This window comes from Marmota marmota, unplaced genomic scaffold, assembly GCF_001458135.2.
Source record: "Marmota marmota marmota unplaced genomic scaffold, marMar, whole genome shotgun sequence".
Taxonomy (NCBI): domain Eukaryota; kingdom Metazoa; phylum Chordata; class Mammalia; order Rodentia; family Sciuridae; genus Marmota; species Marmota marmota.
The window spans coordinates 27,794,170-27,819,763 of NW_025999853.1; the positions used below are offsets into that span (position 1 = coordinate 27,794,170).

Here is a 25,594-nt window from a genome sequence, read left to right on the forward strand (position 1 = left end):
AACATTCAAATATATATATATATATATATATATATATATATATATATATATATATATAATGTAAGCAAGCAAAGAGATGGAAATTTTGAAAAAAAAATTATTTAAAAGAAGTGCTGAAATTAAAATAAATAAATAAACACTGTAGCAGAAATGAAGAAGAACTTTGATGAGTTCACTGTAGACTGGACATGGCTAAGCAAAGTATCTCTAAGTTTTATGATATCTCAGTAAAAAATCTAAACTGGAAAGCAATAATAAAAAAAAGAATATCTAAAACGTGTATAACAACTATAAATGATGTTACATAGGAATAATAGGAATATTAGAGGGATAAGAGAAAAAAGAACAGGAGCAATATTTAAAGTAATATTTGAAGCAAGAATGAGAATTATCCTCCAAATTAATGTCAGACACAAAACCACAAATCCATTAATCCCAAAAAACAATAAGCAGGGAAAATATCAGAAAACTACAAATAGGTGTCTCATATTAAATTTCAAAAAATAAGGAAAAAATTTTTAAAAAGCAAGGGAAAAAATCATACCTAAAGAAGATCAAACATAAGAATCATACCCCTTCTTCTCAGCAGCCATGTAAACAAGAAGAAAGTGTAATGAAATATTTACATTGTTGGCAAGGAAAAAAAGGCATCACTCTAGAATTCTGTACCCTGTGAAATTTTCCCTCAGACATGGCGGACTTTCTCAAGAAAACAGAAATTGAGGCCATTTTTTTTCCCCCAGGAGACTTTCTTTGTAAGAAAGGTCAAAAGAAGTTCTTCAAAGACAAGGAAAATAATATGGATCAGAAATATGGATGAATAAAAGACAAAAATAAAGGAGAACATCATAAATGAATATATGAGAGTAAAATTAATACTCTTATTTTGATTATTTTCAATTTATCTCATAGATAAAAGTTTATGTGAAATGATAATAGCAATAATATGTTTGTAGATATATGTGTATTATATATGCACATACATATACACACACTTGTGCTTGCCTAGCATGTGTGAGGCTCTGAGTTCAACCGCTAGTACCACAAAAAGAAAAAAGATAAAAATAAAAGTCTTCTATTTTTGATCCAGAATACCTCATTTTCATATTCAGGGTAAAATTAACAAAGATGAACATTAAAAAAACAAAAATAACCCAATAAATATGGATAAGCACTTGGACAGAATTGAAAGGAAACATAAAAGCCAAAGCTAAAGCCAGGTGTGATGGTACATGCCTGTAATCTCAACAGCTCAAGGGGCTGAGGCAGGAGGAGCACAAGTTCAAAGCCAGCCTCAGCAACTTAGTGAAGCTCTCAGTAAATTAGTGAGACACTATCTCAAAACAAAAAATAAAAAGGGCTGAGGAATGTCACTTAGTAGTTAAGCATCCCTGGTTTCAATCCCCACCCACTGCCAAAAAAAAAAAAAAAGGAAAAACAAAAGCTACAAAAAGTAATCAAAATGACTAAAAAGGAGGAAGAAAAGGGGAAATGTTATTAGAAGAAGAGGAAGAAGAAGAAAAAAGAGACAATGATAAGCTGTAACATATGTGTGTGTGTGTGTATGTGTGTGTCAATAATTAATTTAAATGTAAATTGCCTAAAAACTCTAGTTAAAATATAGAGATGTCAGATTGGATAATCAAGTATACGCTGCCTACAAGAAACCTACATAAAGTATAGTTATCCAGATGGACTAAAAATGAAAGGACAGGAAAAGATAAATGATGCAATCATTATTCAAAAAAGATAGAATGACTATAAGACTAGCACACAAAGCAGATTTCAGAACAGGGAATATTACCTTCGATAAAAATATCAACATATAAAAACAAGAATGCATTTTAATGTGTAAGATTTGTCCCAGAAATGCAACATTAGTTGAAAATTATTTGATGTAATTCACATGCCAGGCTTCAAAGACAAAGATAATCATGTCTAGACAGGTAGAAAAAGGACTTGATAAAATTCAACATTCATGACAAATTAGAAATAGAAGAAAATTTCCTCAGTTTGATAAAGGGCATCTACAGAAACACCTATAGTTAACTTCATTCTTAATCGTTAAGCATTGAATTTTACCCTAAGATAATGAACAAAATAAGACTATTTCTCTCACCACTCTTATTCAGGGCCACACTGCTAGTTTTAGCCAGTCCAAAAAGACAAGAAAAATAAGCATACATGAAAGGTATTCAGATTAAAAAGGAAAAAAAATAAGACTATTCATAGGCATCATTAGTGTTTACATAGAAAATGTCAAGAAATCTAAAAACAAGCAAACAAACAGAAAAACAGAACAAGTCTAGAATTAGTAAGTAGAGTTAACGTAATAACAGAATGAAGATTAAAATATAAAAGTGTTTACTAGTTCTATTCAGTAATAAAAATTTGGACACTAAATCTTAAAAAAATACTATATACAATAACAAAAAATTAAATCTTAGGTAAAATATAACAAAATATGTTCAGAATCTGTATTATAAAATGTATAATATAATTAAACACTAAAGAAGACCTAAACACATGAAGATGTATACAAAGTTTCATGAATTGGAAGATTTAATATAATATAGATATTAATATTTTCCAAATTAGTGTACAGATTTACACAAACTTAATAAAAATTTATGCATGAATTCATTGTAGCTATAGGAAAACTCAATCAAAAATATGTACATAAAATTAAAGGTAATATAAGTTGAGGAGTGGGATAGCTGGGTCAAAAGGTGGTTCCATTCTAAGTTTTCTGGAGTGGCCGCACTGTTTTCTGGATTGGCTGCACCAATATGCAGTCCCACCAGCAATGTATGAATGTGGCCTTTCCCCCACATCCTCACCAACACTTATTGTTGTTTGTATTCTTGATAGCTGCCATTCTGACTGGAGTGAAATGAAATCTTAGAGTAGTTTTGATTTGCATTTTTCCAATTACTACCGATGTTGAACATTTTTTCATATATTTGTTGATCAAATGTATATCTTTTTCTGAGAAGTGTCTGTTCAGTTCTTTGGCCCATTTATTGATTAGGTTATTTGGTTTTTTGGTATTAAGTTTTTTGAGCACTTTATGTATCCTAGAGATTAGTGCTCTGTTGTGCTTGTGGTAAAGATTTGCTCCCATTCTGTGGGCTTTCTATTCACCTCACTGATTGCTTATTGGCGAGAAGCTTTTTAGTTTGAATCTATCCCATTTATTGATTCTTGGTTTAAATTCTTGCACTACAGGAGTTTTATTAAGAAAGTTGGGGCCTAATATGACATGATGGAGATTTGGGCCTACTTTTTCTTCCATTAGGTGCAAGGTCCCTGGTTTAATTCCTAGGTCCTTGATCTACTTTGAGTTTTGTGCATGGTGAGAGATAGAAATTTAATTTCATTTTGTTACCTGTGGATTTATAGTTTTCCCAGTATCATCTGTTGAAGAAGTTATCTTTTATTCAATGTATGTTTTTGACGCCTTGGTCTAATATAAGATAATTGAAGTTATGTGGGTTAGACTCTGTATCCTCTATTCTGTACCATTGGACTACAGGTCTATTTTAGTGCAAATACCATTCTGTTTTTGTTACTATTACTTTGTAGTATAGTTTTAGGTCTGGAATAGTAATGCCACCAGCTTCATTCTTCTTGCTAAGGATTGCTTTAGCTATTCTGGGTCTCTTATTTTTCCAGATGAATTTCATGATTGATTTTTCTATTTCTATAAGGAATGCCATTGGGATTTTGATTGGGATTGCATCTGTATAGTGCTGTTGGTAGTATAGTCATTTTGACAACATTAATTCTGCCTATCCAAGAACAAGGGAGATCCTTCCATCTTCTAAGGTCTTCTTTAATTTCTTTCTTTAGCATGTTGTAGTTTTCATTGTAGATGTCTTTCACCTCTTCCATTAAATTTATTCCCAATTATTTTTTTTTGAGACTATTGTAAATGGGGTGGTTTTCCTAGTTTCACTTTCAGCAGATTTGTCACTTATGTACAGAAATGCCTTTGATTTATGGGCGTTGATTTTATATCCAGCTACTTTGCTGAATTCATTTATTAGTTCTAGGAGATTTCTGGTGAAAAGTTTTGGGTCTTCTAGGTATAGAATCACATTGTCTGCAAATAGTGATAATTTGAATTCTTCTTTTCCTATCCTTATCCCTTTAATTTCTTTCATCTGATTGCTCTGGTTACTTTGTGTACAATCATGACTTGAAAAATTGTGCTCTATATGTAATATGAAATTATTTGCATTCTGCAGTCATGTATAACGAATTAGATTTTTTAAAAAATTAAAGGGACTAGAACAGTCAAAATAATATTAAAAAAGAAGAGTTAATATAGAGGCCCCATGCTGTTCAACCTTAAGATACTCTATAGAGCTACAAGATCAAGTAGTATCAGTGAAAGGATAAATGCATGAGTTAATGATAGATCATACACTCAAACATTACCAGCTGATTTTTGACAAATATGCAAAGGCAATTAAATGGAACAAGGGAATCTTTTCTATAAATGATGCTGGAAGAACTGACATCCACTGTTTAAAAAAATAATTCTCAACCTGCATTTCACAATATAAAAATTAACTCAAATGTAAATTTAAAATGATACAATGCAAAACAAACTAAATGTAAAATTAAAAACCATAAAAGTCTTACATGAAAACAAGAGAAAAACATATTTATGACCCTGGCTTGGGAAAAAATTCTTAGATATGATACCAAAATCATGACCTGAAAAAGAAAAAAAAATATTGGACAATTATACTTGAGGGAATGCTTGGTAAAATAAAAACACCAGCCACAGGCTAATAGAAAATATTTGCAAATTACCTATCAGAAAAAGGACTTGAGAGCATAATATATGTAATGAACACTTAAAACCAAATAATAAAAGAAACCAATTATTTACAAAATGGACATAAGTCATCAGATATTTCATTAAAGAATATATAGAAAGAGGGCAAATAAACATGTGAAAAGATGTATAACATCATTACCTATTATGTAAATGCAAATTAAAGATTATAAATATCAATGGAACTATACCCACAGACAGGATTCTCTTGACGAATCACCTTGGTATTCTTACCTTGATAACACCTGGCAACCTGATTTTTCTCTATTTGCCTCAAATGTGACATAATTGATACACTATTATAAACTTATTAGAATGGTTTAAATAAACTGACACTATCAGGTCCTCCTAAGGTTAGAAGAAATAAGGACACTCAGACACTGTTGGTGAGTACATAAAATAGCACAGCCCCTGTGGAAAACAGTGGTGTAGTTTCTTAGAAACTTAAATATACACTCAAAATATAATCTACAAAACCCACCATAGATATTTAGCCTAGTGGATTAAAGTAATATTTACATAAAACCTATTCTTGAATGTATATAATACCATTGTTTATAATTGCTCCCAAACAGGAACAATTCCTAAGTTCTATAATGGGTGAATGGATACATAGATTCATTAAGACAGCTGCACAATAAATAGTACAAAATACAAAGGACAAACTCTTGACATGCACAACAAAGTGGAAGGATCTCAAATGCATTTTCATAAATATCTCAAAAAGTTATAATACAATCAATCAACAAATATATGAAAAAATGTTGATCATCACTAGCAATTAGAGAAATGCAAATCAAAACTACTCTAAGATTTCATCTCATTCCATTCAGAATGGCAGCTATTATGAAGACTAACAACAATAAGTATTGACAAGGATGTGGGAAAAAAGGTACACTCATACACTGCTAGTGGGACTGCAAATTGGTGCAAACCAATATGGAAAGCAATATGGAGATTCCTTGGAAAATTGGGAATGGAACCACCATTTGACCCAGCTATCCCTCTCCTCGGTCTATATCTGAAGGACTTAAAAACAGCATACTACAGGGACACAGCCACATCAATGTTTACAGCAGCACAATTCACAATAGCTAAACTGTGGAACCAATCTAGATGCCCTTTAATAGATGAATAGATTTTAAAAATGTGGAATACTACTCAGCAATAAAAGAGAATAAAATCATGGCATTTGCAGATAAATGGATGGAGTTAGAGAAGATAATGCTAAGTGAAGTTATCCAATCTCAAAAAAACAAATGCCGAATTTTTTCTCTGATATTATGAGGCTGATTCATAGTGGGGTAGGGAGGGGGAGCATGGGAGGAATAGCTAGATAGGGCAGAGGGGTGGCAGGGGAAGGAAGGGAGCATGGGGCTAGAAATGATAGTGGAATGTGGTGAATATTATTATCTAAAGTACATGTATGAAGACATGAATTGGTATGGATATACTTTGTATACAACCAAAGATATGAAAAAAATTTTGCTCAATATGTGTAATATAATTGTTATGCATTCTGCTGTCATATATAAGTAAAAAAATTAATAATATAAAAAAGAATAAATTAAAAAAATAATACAATAAATGTTGGCCAAGATGTGGGGAAAAAGGTACTCATACATTGCTATGGGGCTGCAAATTGGTACAACCACTTTGGAAAGCAGTATGGAGATTCCTCACAAAACTTGGAATGGAACCACCATTTAACACATGAGCTCATATCCATTCTATAACAGGAGTGAGCTAGCCTCTGTTGCAAACCAAGGGTGTGGTAATTCTCCCTGTTGAATGGCTTAGACTCAATATTTCCTTATTTCAGCTCTGTTCCTCAACACTACTTGGAATAAAATAACAATATTCATCAATACCTCTTCAATGGCACCCGCAGAAATCCTGTGACCTGCAACATTTATGACATCATCAACTCGAGACATAACATACACATAGCCTTCCTCATCCATGTAGCCAGCATCCATGGTGTCATAGTAGCCCTGGAAACAAGAATGAACAAGTTTTATTAGCATGCACTGTTAAGTAATGCAATCATTTTTAAACTTGGTAAAACATAAAATGTAAAAGAAATGGATTTACTGTAGTATTTGACTTTTTCATAACTGGACTACAAAATTAAATTACTTTTGATTTTGAAACCTTACTAGAATCGCTTTGCTCCTCTACCAGCCTGAAATAAATTAAAGTGTTCTTATATATGTTCAAGTTAAATGTTTGAACTTAGAGTTATAAAGTTTATGAACCCAATTACATTTTTTAATGGAGAAGTAATAGCTCAATATTTCCAATATACTTTGGTATTGCAAAGTAATTCCTTGATAAAGTTCTTCTCTAATTGTATTAATTTTGAAAAGCTTTAAAGCTCAGTATGAATAAATACAAAATAGATCACTGGTTTATTAACATGTATTAGGATTGGACTCAAGCCTCAGTGAAATTTAATAGTGAAAATGAGATAAAATGTGCTACCTCAGAGTAGCAATCATAGTAGGAAGTATCAAGAAAAATAAGAAATAGAAAGAAGAAATATAACTTTCTTTAAGGTTTCTGAGTTTTTTTGATACCTATGTAAAAACCCATTTGTGTTTCTTAACCTTTCTGACACTCAGTATTCTTCTTTTTATTTTTATTTATTTATTTTTTTTATTGGTGAGGGCGGGTACTGGGGATTGAACTCAGGGGCACTCAACCACTGAGCCACATCCCCCAGGCCCTATTTTGTATTTTATTTAGAAACAGGGTCTCACTGAGTTGCTAAGCACCTCCCCATTCCTAAGGTTGGCTTTGAACTCTCTATTCTCCTGTCTCAGCCTACTGAGCTGTTGGGATTACAGGCGTTTACACCACTTCGAATAGCAAGACTCATTATTCTTATATGCTAAACGAGTGAAGGAACTCCACCTTCTAAGACCTCTTTGAAGCCTATATGAGACAGTGCATATGAAGTAGAAGACAGACTTTGGCACATCATGAGCCCTCAATAGTATTATTGTAATTACAACTGTTATCACAAGAGGCAGCCTAGAGCAGTAATTAAGAGCACTAACTCTGGAACCAGATGCTTTTGGTTCAAATCCCAGCTCCACCACTTCTTACCCCTGGGAACTTTGTGTGAGTTATTCAACACTTCCATTCTGGTTTGAACCCTCAGATGAGAGATATATGGTCAGGTAAGAAGAGTCACTTCATACAAGTTAACAATATACTGGGGTTCAAATGAAACTTTGGTGTTAAAGGCAATCACGTTAAAAACCACATGTGCATATTATTTGCCACTGTCACGTTATAATTAATCATATCAGAACCCTGATGCTTTTTAAATGTGGCCCATCAGGTAGATAGATTGAGCTGGCTGGAGTCAACTGTACTGACAAATCTTCTCTGCCACAGTCTATCAGGGGACTGTTCAATCTTGGCTATTGAGGTCATTCCACTCTGAGATATCTTTCTAAAGAAAGCTATTTTAATTCTTGTCATTTGTCTAGTTGATTAGGTAATCTGTCTTTCACACACAAATAATAAAGATAGAATACTAAATACTTGGAGACACTTTTTTTTTAAAATGAAATTCCAATTATTCATTTCTTTTCACCCAGAGCATAATGAGGACAAAGTATCACTCTCAGGGCAAGAAGGAGAAGTAAAGGGACAGCAGAGAGACCATGGGTGGGACTCTGACCTGTGTGATCAATGAAGTGCTGTTATGAACACAATGCACTTTACCGTGACCCAGTGATGGGCAAATGACAAAACAGAAAACAGGAAGATCTTTGTTATCCAGGCTACTGGGGCGAGGAATGGGCTTTGGGAATACTGTTTCTACCCTATGTCTACATTTTTAACATGGAATTTTAAAATAAAGAGTTCAGGAAAGAATGCCAAAAGTACATAAAGGAATGGAAAAAATGCGGCTTCTGTGCTAATCAAATGAATTTTACTCATATAGCCAGGTGTGCATGCGGTCAAGTAATGACATTGTATAATTTCAGTTAGTTGTTCTCAGTCTGTACAGAGGAATTCAGTAGAGGAAATAATATAGAAAGCAAAATAGAAAAAAAAAAAACGATTTAACAAAAAGAAATTGCTGACATTGAGAGCTTAGGAAAAGCTCTCAGAGAAACTGAGAAACTTCTATGTCCAAAGACTAATAATGCATGTAAAATTGACTTAATTAGATAATTGTAATTTGCATATTCTTATCCCTAAAAGTTGGAGACTGGTTCAGATAACCTTTAAAAGTCACATCCATGATTCTAGAAGCATATTGATCAATTTAATAGGCAAAATTAAAGAGAAATATATAAGAAGATTAAAAATATATATATATGTATATATATATATATATATATATTAAAATTCTTACAGGAAATTTTTCAAAGTATAAATGCTTGAATGCTTCCTGATTCTTCCAGAGTCCTGAAAAAGCCCCCGGTGGTAATGGCAACCTTATATAAAAACAGAGCATTTAAAATTACAATGAAAGTCATAAGAGCAGATTGATTAGAGCTATCATTTTTCCAGTATGATGAATAATTATAATTCAAATCCCACATTGAAATACAACCCCTAAACCTGCTGGGCAGGTTGTGTCTAGTGGAAGCCTAAGTATTTGGCTATGTCACAGCACTACTATTGAAGAATGACTGTTATTTGGGAAGGACATAAAGGCTCACACATTTGGCATTCAAACTTATTAGCAATAATCACTGTTTCATAAAGAAGCATAACATCTGCAAAAATGAGCCAAAAATGCATCACTAAATTACTCTTTAATGCTTTCATCATAGGAAAATAAATTCACCTTTTTTTTAAAAATACCAGGATAGCAACTATCACCTTTGCCTCTCGGTGCAATGGAATGTTCCAGGTTAGCATCCAGTATACAATCTTATCTTCACAGTCAGTATTCTTCACACAGAATTCCCTGGGAATTCTCTCTCCCTGCTCACTCTTCTATTCTTTCTTTTCATGACCATCTAGCACTATGTACTTTCTCATTCCCAGGAACATATAGAAGTCTTGAGCCTATTGAATAGACGGTCCTACATATTTTTTTCTTTCCAGTGAATTTCCTAGAATTCTTCCTTCTTTCCTCTATAGTATCAATTAGGTGTTATGTGCATGGCTTAATTGTATCCATCTATAATTTATCTGTCATCTATCTATGTGCACATAAATAAATGAACAAAATGTTCATCTTGGTTGCATGTAGGAAGTTTCCACTCCACAAAGACAATCGTTCAAATTGTTTTCTGGGTACCAGTGGGAAATTTGGGTACTATAAAACTTGATGATTTTCAAAAATGCTCCCGTATTCATACAATTAAAATAAAAATGCTCAGTTCTAACTGCATCCTTCTGATGCTGAAAAAGTCAAGATGGTTACTGCTCACTTTAGAAGATACCAAACACCTTTCCCACAAGAAAGATTTTCAGTTCTGACAGAATAAAAGGGGAAGCAGTGCAATTGGACGGCCACCCCAGGCTTACACCTCCACAACACTGAATTTTATCTCAGCATTGTCAGGAAGAAAATGCGGCTTGAGGTAGGAGCAGCTGCCAATGCCTTTCTGGACAATCCAGCTGATAGTGCCCATTTCCACCATGGTCAGCTGGTAGTAATCCTCATTAGGGCTTTCCCTTTGCTATGTGCTTTTCTCCCCCCTGCCGCTTTTTTAAAGAAAGAGGAAATATGCTATGCTAGCATTTCCGTACCTCACATTATTACATAAATTGCATGTAAAAGCATTTTATAATCTATTAAAAAAAACTACAGAAATGCTGGTGTATTTTGCTACTGCTTCTATTCCCTCCTTTACTGTTCATCCTTAAATCTATTTGAAGATAGCAGGCTGAAATTGATAATCCCCCCCAAATTCTTTTAGCTGATTTTACTGTGCTAATACTGAATACTCATGTACAAATTATGAGATTGTTTTAATCAATTTGTTAATATTCTGCAAAAAAAGAGTGAAACATCACTCATTATTAAGCACCTAAGCTAAACATTAACATGGCACTCACTATAAAGTCAATTTAATGGCATTTTCAGAATGCTACAGGTAAAAAAAAATGAAGAAGAGAACTCTAAGAAGAAATGGGAAAATGAATGTTAATAAGAAGCAAAAGGTATAACAGTAATGAATGAAACAGATGCAAAATAAATAAGATAAATTTGATAGAGATGTGCATGAATAAGAGATAATTTTAGTTGCTCTTAGGAAATATATCATAATATATACTCCTTTCAGTATTTCTTTGTGTCATTTTGTACAGATGCATGGGTGTATGCATTAAAAATATCTTACTACTTATAGTACAAAGAAAATAAAAGTAACTAAAATAATAAATAAAAGTAACCAAAATAATAAATGTAACTGACATTCATACTGGAATGAGGATAAAAGAATGGTGGGATTGCTGATATACAGGAATGTAGATCCAAATAAATTAAGCACATAATATTGCCTGTGCTGAGATATATATGTATCTAAGGGCCTATTACTGAACAAACATTTCTCTCATTTTATCTACTGTGAATCAAAGATGTTGGTTTACAAATGGCCACATAGTAGTATTTCCTCACATTAGAGACTCTCTCTTTTTCTCTCTATTTTTTTTGGAGATCACTGACTAGACAACAATAATGTGATAATACTGAATTATCAATGTTTTTTAAAAGAAGGTAATTGTGTAATCCAATTATTATTCCAGAAGAATCTGAAATCAGTGTAATGAAATGGATAACTGAAATACACAGTAAAACAATAAAAACTAAATGTGAGGGATGAAGAAGAGAGATGAATTAAAGCTGACTCTAAAGCTTCCAGTCTAGATCAATAATAATACAAACACAAGGAGCTCAAAAGCTAAAACATAGCAAAAGCAACATTTTCAGGAGAGGTCACATATTAGAATTTGGAGAAGTAGAGAGGAGATAGATAATTTGGTTTAGATGTTGAATTTTAGGAATCTCTGGCATCATCGGTAGAACCATGAAATAAAAAGTCGATAAATCCACATCTGAGAATCAATGTATGGTGAGCCTGGACAGTGAGATAGACATGCTCCTCAGATGTAGCTGGGTAATCACAGAACTTAGAGATCAGTGGATAATCCAGATAAAGTTTATGGAAGAGAAAGGAGAAATCCAAAGTCAAACACAGTGTTCAAAAAGGATTAAAGAAAGATGACCACTGGACAAAAAAAAAAAATCAGAGAATCAGAGATGTCTGGGAATGAGAATTTATATCACAGGCACCACCAAAGTAGAGCATTAATAATGACCAAGTGCTCAACAAAGTGTAAAGGTTGTTTTCAACCTGGTTCAACAAAAGAAATGAAACTTTATAAGTAAGATACTTTGAATATTCTTATGATTGCCATTTCAGGCAAATGGAGCAAGCAACAGCTGGAGTACCTAGAGGCAGTAAGTTAGATTATACTTTTTATTAGTTTGTGGGTGACTGAAAGGAATGATATAAGTCATTGGTTTAATTCAGAGAGAGGCAGGTTGATGTAGGACAGGGAAGATGGAAGTAGAACTAGCTGAGAGAAAATGAAGGTGTAAAAACAAGAAAAGAAAACAATTGAGAGATTATGCCATTGTTTTTATTCATTCACTCATTCATTTGTGAACTAACTCAAGAATTCATTTTATTCATTCATTCAGTATTTTGGGGGGGCTTGGTATTCATCAATCAGTGTGGTAAGCATTAATAATACAAAAATTTAAACTCTGGTCTCTGATATATAGCAATTCCCACACAGAGTAAATTACAAAGAAATTCTGTATTTTTGAAAAGCAAATGGGAAGGAAGATTGATGCACATGATACTCACTCCCTTAAGTCAACAATAATGTAAAAATGTAAATACTCAGGTGTTTTTTTTTTCAGGCATGCTTTATAGCAAGTGATTAAACCTTGCACTACCAGAGGCTCTTGAAATAAGTTTTATCCCTACCCAAAATGTGGAACTGCTGGAAATGGCATATAATGTATATCTCAAGGTATTTCTAAAATGCCCCCAGAAAACTGCTTTGCTATACACAAATCTAACTGAAGGTCAGACTAGAAAGTAAGACAGGATATTACAATTGGTAATTGGTAAGGCAAAATGAGGGGATACTCTCCTGTTCCTCACAAAGTGTGGAGTCTTTAAAAATTCAGATGATGTTATCTGAATATCAAAAATGGTGTCTAAGGAGGAAACTCTGAGAAGAACCATACAAGAGAAAGAAAAGCAGAAAAGAATAAAGTTACCAGAATTGGAAGTATTTGTGATACATACATATTAAAAAAGTAACATGTGAAAAAATATTCTATGCTTTTATAATGAATCTTATTGTCATGTACAAATAAAAAGAACCAATAAAGAAAAAAAGGAGAGAAAAAGAAAGATCCAGACAGAAGTTATGTGTGTATAAGACAGACAGAATTCGGGTTTTTTTTGCAATATTCTGAATGAACACTTTTTTCTCCAATGCTATCTGAAGGATTATCCAACATTAAGTGCAATTCTTTCTTCTGGAATAATGGTGCACTGGGGATCTTTTTCTGAAACTAGAAAAACAAATGCTTTTTCTGAGGTTAAACATAAAAATGCATTGCACTTGCAGAAGGAAGGAAAAGATAGAAAAAAAAGAAGAAATGGGGCTGGTTAATGCATATACTCATCCTTCAAATTGGAAAACAAATGCTACCATACTGTGAAATTTTACACAACTCTTCCAAGCAAAGTGAAAACCGGGTATTTATTATAACTCCTCAAAGGGTTAATCAGTAGCTCCTGGTAGAGAATGTCCTTTCCAAAGAGATCATTCTGATGGGAGAAGAGGAATAAATGAGGCGAGTGATACTGGTGTGGGAGGGAGGTATCAGAATGCAGGGAAATCCTTCAGCCATGAGGGCAGGAGGGGAATGTCCATCACTCTAGAAGGTAATACATCCCAAGCATTCTGCAGTGTAAAGCTCCCAGATGTCTCCTATTCCAGATAAAGGATGATCTATCTGTATTCACTACTATAACAGGAATCCCTATAGATTCAGAAATAAATTGAAAACAAAACTCCAGTTTCCCAGAGAAATCTGGAGTTAAATTCTAACTTTGTACTCCTGGTACTTCCTACAGGGTCCTTAGGCTTTACTTAAGATTTTCATATGAAGTTACTTTTTATCTCCCCAGAAGACACTGCCTAGGCCATCATTTCATTCTCTGTGGGCAGACAAAGGACTGGGTGATAATGTGAATTCTAACTGTGTAACTACTAATGATGCTTCCTTTCTTATGTCTGAAATGAGGATAATATCTGTCCCTTTGTCTGCCTCCGAGAGTCATTAGGAGGCTAACCAGGGATCATACTAGGATCTGTACATGAGATTTAAAAAGGAGAAGGATTATGTGACATTGTTGGTTTTACTCAAAGGATACTGGATGAAAAGAGAGATGTCCTGGCTCTTTCCCAAGATGGCAGTATGGTGACTGAATCACTGCTGTGAAGGCATAGAGATGTGAAAAAAATATATATCATTAAAAGCCAAGAGTTCAATATCTGGAGAATGAGAAATTGGCAGGCAGTTAAGTAAAAGCCACTTGGACAATTCCATACAGCTCCCTCGCACCCACCGCTGTCCATGGGGCACAGGTCAGCAGAACACAGCATGGGTGAATAAGCAGCATTTCCAATAGCAACAACAGATCTGGTCAGAAACACGTATGCCCATCAGAAAGGAAGAGCCAGAGACCTATGGCTTTAATAACAGAGAGCACCGTGGTACCAAGGCAGGCAATTGTAGTTAAAATTTTCTTTCATACTCTGCTCTCTGTTGCCTGAAAATTACTGACTCAGTTTTATTTCTGCACTTTAGAGCTCTGGATGCAATTACAGGAGCACCTTCTAAAATTCATGAGCATTTTGTATTCATAGCAACTCAGATACCATAACTTTCTCACTAAATTAACTGCTTGGAGTATGCTTCAAAATCAAAAGAATTTTTTAATGTCTATGTGGGCTTGAAGTTTTCTCTCCTGCTAGAAAGGTAAACTCTGTGAATGCAAGCAACCTTCTAAGACACTAAAAACTGTTGGATCCTGTTTATCATATGCCATAGCTTACAGTAGTTTAAGAATCATTAAAATTTTTACCTTCTAGTAAAGGGTCCACAGAAAAGAAAAGAAATTATGTCTGGAATGCCACAACAAAGCAGGTGGGAAAGCTAAGCTAATCAAGAGATTTGTGGGTTTTGTTCCTGTGTTTTTTAAAATAAATCATGAGGACCTACATGAGCAACTCTTATTGATGTAAATATGAAAACATTCTACACATGCTGCAAACAGCCACTGACATGCATGAGAAATTTTTATATTGATGATTTACAGTAGAGTAGGTATTAGCAATGAGGTTTTCAAAAGTGTGTCCTTTCTTTCATAGATAAAATTGATTTTCTGAAAAACAGTTCCACATTTTTTCTATTGAGGGCAGAGAGGGGAGAAAAATGCCTTTTAGTAATCTTTGGTTGTTTTCTGATTATTTTCCCCTTACCTTTCTAATGCAATCATATATGTAATCTTTTTAGATATTCAGTTTCACCCGTAACCAATAGGAGGAACAAAATCCCAAAGCAAGTCTTTATATATTGCATCCTCATAATTCATAATAAAATCTCACAACCCCAGATCTATAAAATAAAATTCCCTGCTTAGGAATACAGAGGGAAAAAAATCATTCTGAACTGGTAACAATCTAGACAATGGATTGCTTTAAGGCAACATTTGTGTTACTTTCAAGGACTTGGAATAACATAAGGCCATAAGGAAAAGTCATAGTTTATGTGGGATATGGCTGTATTTCAGTATCTCTGAATGGATGCAGAGCAAAATTACCCATAATTAGAGTGACAGAACCCAGGAGAGGTTCAAAACTGTGCTGACATCAAATGCCACCTCTGGGATCTTAAAAGAGTTGCTTTATGAAATAGATGACTCATTTATAGTTAGGTTATATAAAAATGTATGCAGTTAGAGTGCTTTGAAAAGCTCTCAAAAACCATGTGCTTCCTTAAGCAATTTAAACATCAACCCACAATTGTGTTCACACTATTTTCTTGAGCAAGCCCTCCACCCCCCTTGCTATTTGTCCCCTAATGGGTCATATTTCAACTTGTTCTATGTGAATATGGATTTTGATTTAGAGAACTATGACTACTAATGGCATATTCAATATTTATTTTTTTCCCTATTTTAGGATATACTATCTTTAAATCAAAACTTTACAAAAAATAATATAGTGCCTACATGTTTACTGATAACATAAAAGTATGAGGAAGAAAATGTGCCATGGTGTGTATCTGCTCTATTAACTTTTGTAAAGTTAAAATATCTCCATGAGAAGAAATACATTTTACTACTGCTTTTCTTGTAATTTCCACAGCACTTAAAATATTTTATTAAAGGGAGACAGTCTCCGAATGCTAAGTAATAAGAGTTCTTTTGAATTCTAAGAGAAATAAATGAGAAAACAAATCTCTTTTAAGACCTGACATACAATGTTTTATATTTATAGCAGCTCATTCTGGTGAATTATACTACGTAAGAAGTATCAGTAAAGCCTTAAAAAATAATGATAATAAGATGAATCAATGAAAACAATCTGTACCAATTATTTAAATGCACATATTATGTGGCTTCCAACTTAATCAACTTCCACTTCAGCTTTCACTAGTGTCAACATTTTTTTTTTTGTACCGGGGATTGAACTCAGGGACACTCAAACACTGAGCCACATCTCCAGCCCTATTTTGTATTTTATTTAGAGATAAGGTCTCACTCGGTTGCTTAGTACCTTGCTTTTGCTGAGGCTGGCTTTGAACTCATGATCCTCCTGCCTTGACCTTCTGAACCGCTGGGATTCCAGGCATGCGCCACTTTGCCTGGCTAGTGTTAACAATTTTAAAGTATTGATTGCAAAGTAATTTTAAATATTTCATGTCAAACAGTAGCATTTTTACCTATCAACTGAATAATGATGAACAATGTTAACAAAGAATGGTGGTATTTGGTTAAGTTGGGAATTTTATACTATGTAACTCTTTGACCCCAGTAATTATACATTTAGCAATTATTAAATACTATATCAATAATTAGAAAAGGAAAAAAGACAAAACAAAAAGTGTATTTAATACAATATTACTTATAATCATAACAATTCAAAGAGTGAATACAAAGACTTTTACAGGACAGAGTAAAAATTAACAATGCTTTTGAAGGGCTGAAGAGGTAGCTCAGAGGTAGAGCACTTGACTAGCATATACAAAGTCCTGGATTCAACTCCCAGCACCCTCAAGACAAAAATGCTTCTGAGGAAGGTTTAAGATAAAACAGTAATCTATGAAAACATATCTAATTAATTCAATTATGTAAAATGCTTGTCAAAAAGTAGACAGCCATATAGTCATATGTCACCTTATGATGTGATATGTTCTGAGAAATGTGTCCTGAGTGATGTAGATGCTATGTGAGCATCACAAAGTGCTTTATACACACTTCTTGAAGGTATAAGTCTACTAGTTGATGCAGTCTTGATTGCAGGACAAATATGATATTTATAAGGCCACTGCCAGCATAAATTGTTATATTGCATTACAGTAAATATTTTTTAAGTAGATGGAATACACTTTTAAAGTAATGATAAAAAGTCTAGCATAGTAAATATACAAACCAGTAACATGTTTATATACTGATTATCAACTATAACATACTGTATATAATCTTATGTGCTATACTTTCAAAAGACTGGTAGAGCCATAGGTTTATATCAGCATGAACACAAGCTCATGAGTAACAGGTTGCCCTATGATGCCAGTAAGTGATAGGAACTTTTCAGCCTCCATCCTAAACTTAAGGAAATACTACCATATATGGGGTCCCACATTGATTGCAATGTCATTTTGCAGCACAGACCATGTATTCCAAATTAACAATGAATTGCTGTTAGATACAAGTTTCCTTTATAATCTTCACATTATTTGTATAATCAGAAAAAAAAGTTATTTTTAAAAAGTGCAAGATTTATCTTTTAAAAAATTCTATGTAAATTTAAAAAAATATTTTATGGGGTTTCCATCTTTAAGTTACAACAGAGTTGATATAATTCTCTAGCAGTATACAGACTCATTTTGCAACAACCTCACTTATACTATTAATCTAATAACTCCATTATTTTCCTTAATATATTATACCCACTTTGCCCTTTTAAATAATAGCATTGAAAAGTTTGCTTACTTTACCACAATATTTCCTAAACATTGAGCCTTCAGTTTTTGCATGTTGTCATCCAAAATCATAACTACAAAGTAAAATATAAATAAAATTTTGAATAAAAATGTTTATAAAATAAAAATGTTAAAGCGTAAACATTTTTTTCATATTTTCTATATTCAACCGCCAAACTCTAGCTTAAAAAGTGATTTTTAAATCCTCTAAGACCCTGAATATATACAAATAGTTAAAATATCCTAGAGAAATTATGGACATTTGTTTGATTCTCTATGAGATCATAAATTTTCCTTCATAATCTCCCTTAAAGACACTGTATTTCAAATTTGTTGGCATATATAAGATTTCATAATCTTTGTTAATTTGCTTATACCCTTCTCATCAGTTAAGAACATTTAGAATATGTTCATCTTTTCAAATTTAAAGGAAATAAAGTTTAAAATACATCAAAAATAGTACACAAAATAAAAATAAAACTTTTAAAAAGCACAAAAACCCACTTATTCTGATTTAAGTCTTCATATCCACTTATGAGATTTAAATTACTTGAATTTAATCTTCTGAAATATTATTCAAATATCTTCTGTGATATCTTGATAAAACTCTGAATGTGTTTATTCTAAGCTTGTATCCACATTCAGTACCCCTCATTGCAAACTAAAATGAAGACACATCAGTATCATCTAGACTTTAATGGGGTCTTTATGTGGTTCTGTTCACCCAGGTCATTCAACTTAAGCAGCTATGAGAGGAGGTAGACATTGGGCCCATACATAGAAAAGTGCTCCCATCTTTGTGCTCCTGGAGCACTTTGTTTTTACACTATTTTGACAATTAGTAGAGTTATGAGTGTCTGTATTTCACTAGCTTGTGAGTTCACTAGAGGTAGAGGCCATGCCTAATTTATCTTTGTTTCTCAAATCTCAGGACAGTGGCAACATTGCTATGTGCCCTGAGAATACTCTATTACCTCTTCAGTTTTCCTACCTATAATATAGGAGCAATTCCCTTTTTATTGTTTTGGCATAAAAATTACTAGGGGAGCAGCTTGGGAGGCTGAGGCAGGAGGATCAAGAGTTCAAAGCCAGCCTCAGCAACTTAGCAAAGGCCTAAGCAGCTCTGCAAGACCCTGTCTCTAAATTAAATACACAAAAGGGCTGGGGATGTGGATCGGTGGTTAAGTATCCCTGAGTTCAATCTCCAGTACCAAAAAGGAAAAAAAAAAAAAAACTACTGTACTAGGGAAGAGGAAAGTTAAGTGACAAGCTTGCATAAGGTACTCAATGAAGTAAAATTAAGTGTTATACCACATTTAAGGTTTTTTCTGGTACCTGGGTTATGAGAGTTTAATTGTCTGCAAGCCAGCAGCTTTCAGAGAACCAGAAACTTCTGTACTGAAGTTCTATGAGGCATCAAAGCCTCACTCTTTCTTACATCTGGATACAAAAGACATACTGAAGGGAAATGTGTCTAACACCTCCCCCATTGGTGACCCCTAAAAATGTCTCAACACAAAAGCATCTTTTCTGATAAAAGAAACAGGGATGACAGAGCTGTTCAAATGGGGGATTTCACTAAATTTGGGTTCACCTGTCTATGGCTAGAGAAGACACTGACTATATATTTATCCTGAATAAAGAGTCTAAAGTATCTTTTTATAAATATGGCTGCCAGTTTAAACTAAATGACCTGGGTTTCCCAAAGTAGACATTGTTCAAGGAGGAAAACGCACTATTCTTATGTTAGAGAGGCAAAAGACAAATCTCTATAAATTTTGTTAAGAATATTACTGGGAGGGGTGAGGGTGTAGCTCATTGGCAGAGTACCTGCCCAGCATTCACAGAGCTCTAGGGTCAATCCCAAGTATTCTACCGTAAATCATACTCTATTCCCTAAATCTGACTTTTCCTCATAAAATCTATTAAGGTACATAATGAGACCTTATGAAAATGACACAACCTTGGTGCCGCATTCTTCATTTCCTATAAAATGAATGGATAAATAAATAAAATGAATGTGAATCAAAGTCAAATCAGTCTGGCTTCTCTGAAACATCACTAGTAATACTAGCTAAGACGTTAATACTAGCTAAAATTTGTTCCATCTTTCTATTGACCAGGCACTGTGTTAATGCTTTGCTCCATAATGTCACAATTCAGCTCCCTTAGAAAGTATATGAAAGTATTATTCTTATTCAGAAATATGAAAACTAAATGTTTGAAAAGTTAGCTGTATGTTTATATAGTAGGAAATGGAGCCAAGGGAAATTATTCACCTATTATTATGATTGCTATAAATTTTAAAACAAATACAAAAAAATATACCTCTGCTACTTAAAGCCAGCATCAAAGAAGTGTTTTCTTTTGGAATCCTCACTTGACTGATATAGTGGTGCATACCTCTAATTTCAGTGACTTGGGAAGGTGAGGCAGGAAAATTGCAAGTTTAAGGCCAGCCTCAACAGTTTAGTGAGGAGATCCTGTCTCAAAATAAAAATAAAAAGGTCCAGGCATGCAGCTTAATGGTGGAGCACCCTACATTCAATCCCCAGTACCCCACCCCCCCAAAAAAAGAACTCTTATTCATCTTATTTTCACCCAATAAGATTAAAAAGCCTTCTCCTCATGCCTAAATTAAGAGTAGTATGTGTTAGGGAATCAGCAGCCAATTTTGTAACAAAAGCAAGAAACAAATGAGATAAAACACAGTGGTTTACACTGTCCTGAGGAACTAACCAGTCAAGCTATCCAAGGAAAATTATTTAGTCTCTTTGAGTATCACGCTACTGATCTCTAAATGGCTACAGTGTCTCTAAAGTAAATATGCTTCAACATTATGTTCCCCACAGTCATATCACACCACATTCTTCAAGTGCCTTATAAATGATATTGCTCTTTTGCTGTTACAACCATTTAGATAGAACATGTCCCTGGAAGACCATGTTACTTTTGACAGCAAAAATTAAGACATTTGAGCTGAGGTTGTAGCTCAGTGGTAGAGCTCTCGCCCAACACATGTGAGGCACTGGGTTTAATCCTCAGCATCACATAAAAACAAAATAAAGGTTATTGTATCTACCTACATCTAAAACAAATATTTTTAAAAATTTTAAGACATTCATTTTTTTTGTTTGATACCAGGGATTGAATTCAGGGCCACTTGATCACTAAATCACATCCCCAGCCCTATTCTGTATTTTATTTAGAGACAGGGTCTCAGTGAGTTGCTTAGCACCTTGCTTTTGTTGAGGCTGGCTTTGAACTTGTGATCCTCCTGCCTCAGCCTCCTGAGCCAGTAGGATTACAGGCATCTGCTACCGTGCATTCATCCAATGAGATACCTATTAAGTACATGGAAGATTTCATAAAACATAATATATATACTAGGAGCAGGAAAATATCTAAATTTATTAACATTACATATTTAAAATGATCACAGTCATTTCTTACCATTGTATCCTGGAACACATTTTCCTGCTTGTCCTGGAGGAGGTGTTTTAGAGTTACCTAATCCAATGCATGATGCTGTAATTGGAGATCCAGTTTCTGAAGAAAGAAATGCAGTTATCATGCAGTGTTTCAATGTGGAATTATAATGCTGCCTCTGCATGCACATTCTTTTTTTTTATTGGTTGTTCAAAACATTACAAAGCTCATGATATATCATCTTTCATACATTTGACTCAATTGGGTTATGAACTCCCATTTTTACCCCAATACAAATTGCAGAATCACATCGGTTACACACTCACATTTTTACATAGTGGCATATTAGTGACTGTTGTATTCTGCTACCTTTCCTATCCCCTACTATCCCCCCTCCCCTCCCCTCCCATCTTCCCTCTCTACCTCATCTGCTGTTGTTCTATTCTCTCCCTTGTTTCCCCCGCCCCTTTCCCCTCACAACCTCTTATATGTAATTTTGTGTAACATTGAGGGTCTCCTACCATTTCCATATGCTTTCCCTTCTCTCTCCCTTTCTCTCCCCCTACTCGTCTTTGTTTAATGTTAATCTTTTCCTCATCTGCATGCACATTCTAACCCCTCCTAGTTTGCCTCCTACTTCACTTGCATTAGGAAGAGATGAATATTTCAAATGTATTATTTAAAAATAAAATAATACAATAATTTATAATGTTTCTATAGTTTTAGAACTTAAAGGTATGGATTTATAATAATGTATATAGTAGTGTTTCTTCTAAAGAGGAGAAAGGCTGCTCTACTCTGCTTGTTGGTAGATCAAGAGCCATGAAAAACAGAAAATGCTATGGCTGTGAAGCTTTTACAACAAAGGTTAAAAGCCAGATCACTAGAAAGATGATTTCTCTTGACTCACCTAAGTTATTATGTATATCATTATAAATTATAGCTCAGGGCTAAACATTTCAGGTATTTGTAGCTTGTTCTCTGAATTAAACAGCCTCCTTTGTTTTTAAAATAAATGTGCAAACAATGTCATGCTTTAATTTCCTAACAACTGCACTTGCCTAGAGACCCTGCATCTCACACTGAATCTGTCAGTGCTTTAGCAACTCGTTTTGGGTCTGTTGACCCTGCAAGTCTAGAAGCCCCTAGACATAGGAAGGCATATGTTCATGCTATAGTAGTTCATCAAGACCATAAAGTTATAATAAGCTTACATAGACTAAAAAAAGTGTTAAATTTCTTTTCTTCATCTCAAGTTAAAATAGGATCATTTTTAAGGAGGAATGCATTTGTTATACCTGAATACAAATTTGGGGTGTCCAGAATCTTAAGGATATAAAATGTTTATGTATGGAAGGGGAGGATAAGAGGACATTGATATGAAAAGTTTGGGAACTACTGTCTTAACATTATACTCACAAACTTACACAAAAATACCTGCAAGGGATTAACTGTCAAATCAATCATATACAAAGTAATCCAAAAAATTAGAAAACATTCATCTTTCTAAATATGCAGAATGTATTCCTTCTTCCATGCTGTGAACCATAATTTACTATACATTTATATCACCTTAGAATGATGGGAAGAATTTATGACTGTTCCTTACCCTTCCAGAGTAGTTCAGTTTGTTGTTCACATTTTACAAATGGTGGCTCATCTGGCATTAATAACAGAAGATGGACTCTTGAACATGAAAACATAGCTCCTAAGTCACAGTCTAGTGCTTAGGATGCTAAGCTATATGCTCAATGCTAAGTCTGAGAAAGTCACCAGAACTAGATAATTCTGATGTTCTAACAGTGAGTCCACAAATAGTTTTATATCATGACAAAAATTGGGAAGAAGCCTTATGAAATGGCATTCCACAGTCAGGCCATACCTGCCCATTTACCCCACAGCACAATCAAAGCACAGAAGGAAATCCACACGGTTGGAAGGGTTAACAGCGTTTTCTCCTTTGTTGTATTTTATCTTATTTCTGAATGTCTAGGTATTTACCTGGGCTCTCCTTCAAAATTGATTTGAGAGACATAAGCAAGAGAGAGGACAGAAAGCAACCTTATAGAGTGAAGTGCTTAAAGGTCCACAGGATGCCAAGTTCTGTTCCATACAGGATCAGAGGCTACGAGGACACATTAGGAAAGGAGATCACCCCTTCAACCTGCTTCTGTTTCTCTTTCAACCCTGGTGGAAGGTAGCTGCTAAATCAGCCTCTTTCAAAAATGTTTTTTGCCCAGTTTAGTTTATGAAGAGGGGCACTCCTATTATATGAGTTCAAACTCTCTGCAGTTCTTGATACCAGAAGGTCTCCACTACTTGTCAACAGATGGCTCTAGAATCTACAAGTGAGACACCAGTGGTTCCCACCTATGGCTCCAGTACCTACCACCTAGTGAGAGAAAAAAACAAAACAAAACAAAAAACAATGAAAAACACCTCATGACAACAAAACTCAAACTACTCCAAACTTGATTCCATCTTGCTGTAGATTATTATACAAGATGTCAGCACTTTGTTCTTATCCCACTGGGAGAAGGTGAGTGTGGAAAGGGAGCGAGAAGGAAGCTCAGTCTCAAATGGAGGAGGATACACGGACGGACGGATCAGCTAGACACTGTCACCAACCCCGCCTGAGTAGGCTGACACTCACACCTCCCAAGATTCTTAAGTATCTTCGTATAGAGATTATTATTCTTAACCTTCAGCTGTTTTGTTAGTTTATGATTACAATACAGCTACAAAAAGTGAGTTTTTCAGTATAATGAACTTGAATCTAGATTTTAAGGGCACTGAGAAGGATGATTCATTCAGGTTACTTGAAGTAGATGAAATAAGTTTATGCTTTGAACATTGGAAATTCAAGTATCCTATTGACCTTATTTTGAAATTTATTTAGGTATTGAATCAGAGCGATTGCTCCTGAAGTACAGATGATACCATCAGAAAAAAAATAAAAATGGTGGTTCCTAAAACTCCAATAGGAGCCGTCATTAGGATAAAAGCAGGATGAGAAAGGCCATCATAGACACTTTGGTTTCTCTCTTTGTACCTCTGAACATCCTAAGATCAAAGACTGATCCATCTGCAGCACAAACATATACACATGTGGCACACATTCCTACACGTGGACCTATACCTGTCCAGTCTCCCAAGCTGGCCAAGTGCAGAACAGACTTTCTGGATAGAGAAAGCCCTCAGGCTGCAGTTCTTGACTAAAATCTTAATGGCTCTCAGAGCCCCACCTCAAAGATGTTCCTAAAACATCTGCTGCACACCACCCAGGCTATAATTAACTGGCCAGCAGTTATCTAGGGAGAGAGGAAGTACAGATGTCCTGCTGTGAGTGGGAAATAGCTACATTAAACAAACCAGAACATTCTCCTTAAGGAAGAGAATTGGAAACTGCATTTGGAGAAAACTTTACAAAGATATCTAACCACATACAGAGAAGTAAAACTAAGCAATCATAGTGGGGTAGGGAGAGGGAACACGGGAGGAATACATGAACTCTACACAGGGAAGAGGGGTGGGAGGGGAAGGGAGGGGGAAGGGGATTAGCAATGATGGAGAAACGTGATGGACATCATTATCCAAATAACATGTATGAAGACATGAATTGGTGTGAACATACTTTATATACAGAGATATGAAAAATTGTGTTCTATATGTGTAATAAGAATTGTGAGGCATTCTGCTGTCATGTGTTTAAAAAATAAAAGCAATTTAAAAAAAAAAAAAACTAAGCAAATCACCAGTACAATCTCTTTAGCTCAGAGACAACCAGTAGGAGGATGGCAAGGAACCAATACATGTGAAGAGTGTCACACAGGCACATTTATCTCATTCATCTGCAGAAGCCAATACAGAAACCTCATAGAATCTTACTGCCTCACTCTGTTGCATAGTGAGTTGCTACCCAATGGAATTTTCCTTAAAAAACAAACAAACAAACAAACAAAAAACTTCTAACTGAAGGGGAAAAAAGAAAGAACTAACAGACATAATATTTCAAAAATGATTATGTTATG

General features: G+C 34.4%; 1 protein-coding gene across 3 annotated transcripts in view; it reads right to left on the bottom strand.

The window, feature by feature from the left end:
- Positions 1-25,594, bottom strand: part of Acss3 (acyl-CoA synthetase short chain family member 3) — a 162,590-nt gene that overhangs the window by 12,226 nt on the left and 124,770 nt on the right. For all 3 annotated transcript variants that reach the window (XM_048804582.1, XM_015482962.2, XM_048804586.1), the window contains 4 exons: positions 21,588-21,683; positions 18,145-18,208; positions 9,228-9,309; positions 6,721-6,843 (listed from right to left, as the gene is read on the bottom strand). In XM_048804582.1, the coding sequence (XP_048660539.1) occupies positions 6,721-6,843; positions 9,228-9,309; positions 18,145-18,208; positions 21,588-21,683 (365 nt within the window). The remainder of the gene's footprint in view (positions 1-6,720; positions 6,844-9,227; positions 9,310-18,144; positions 18,209-21,587; positions 21,684-25,594) is intronic.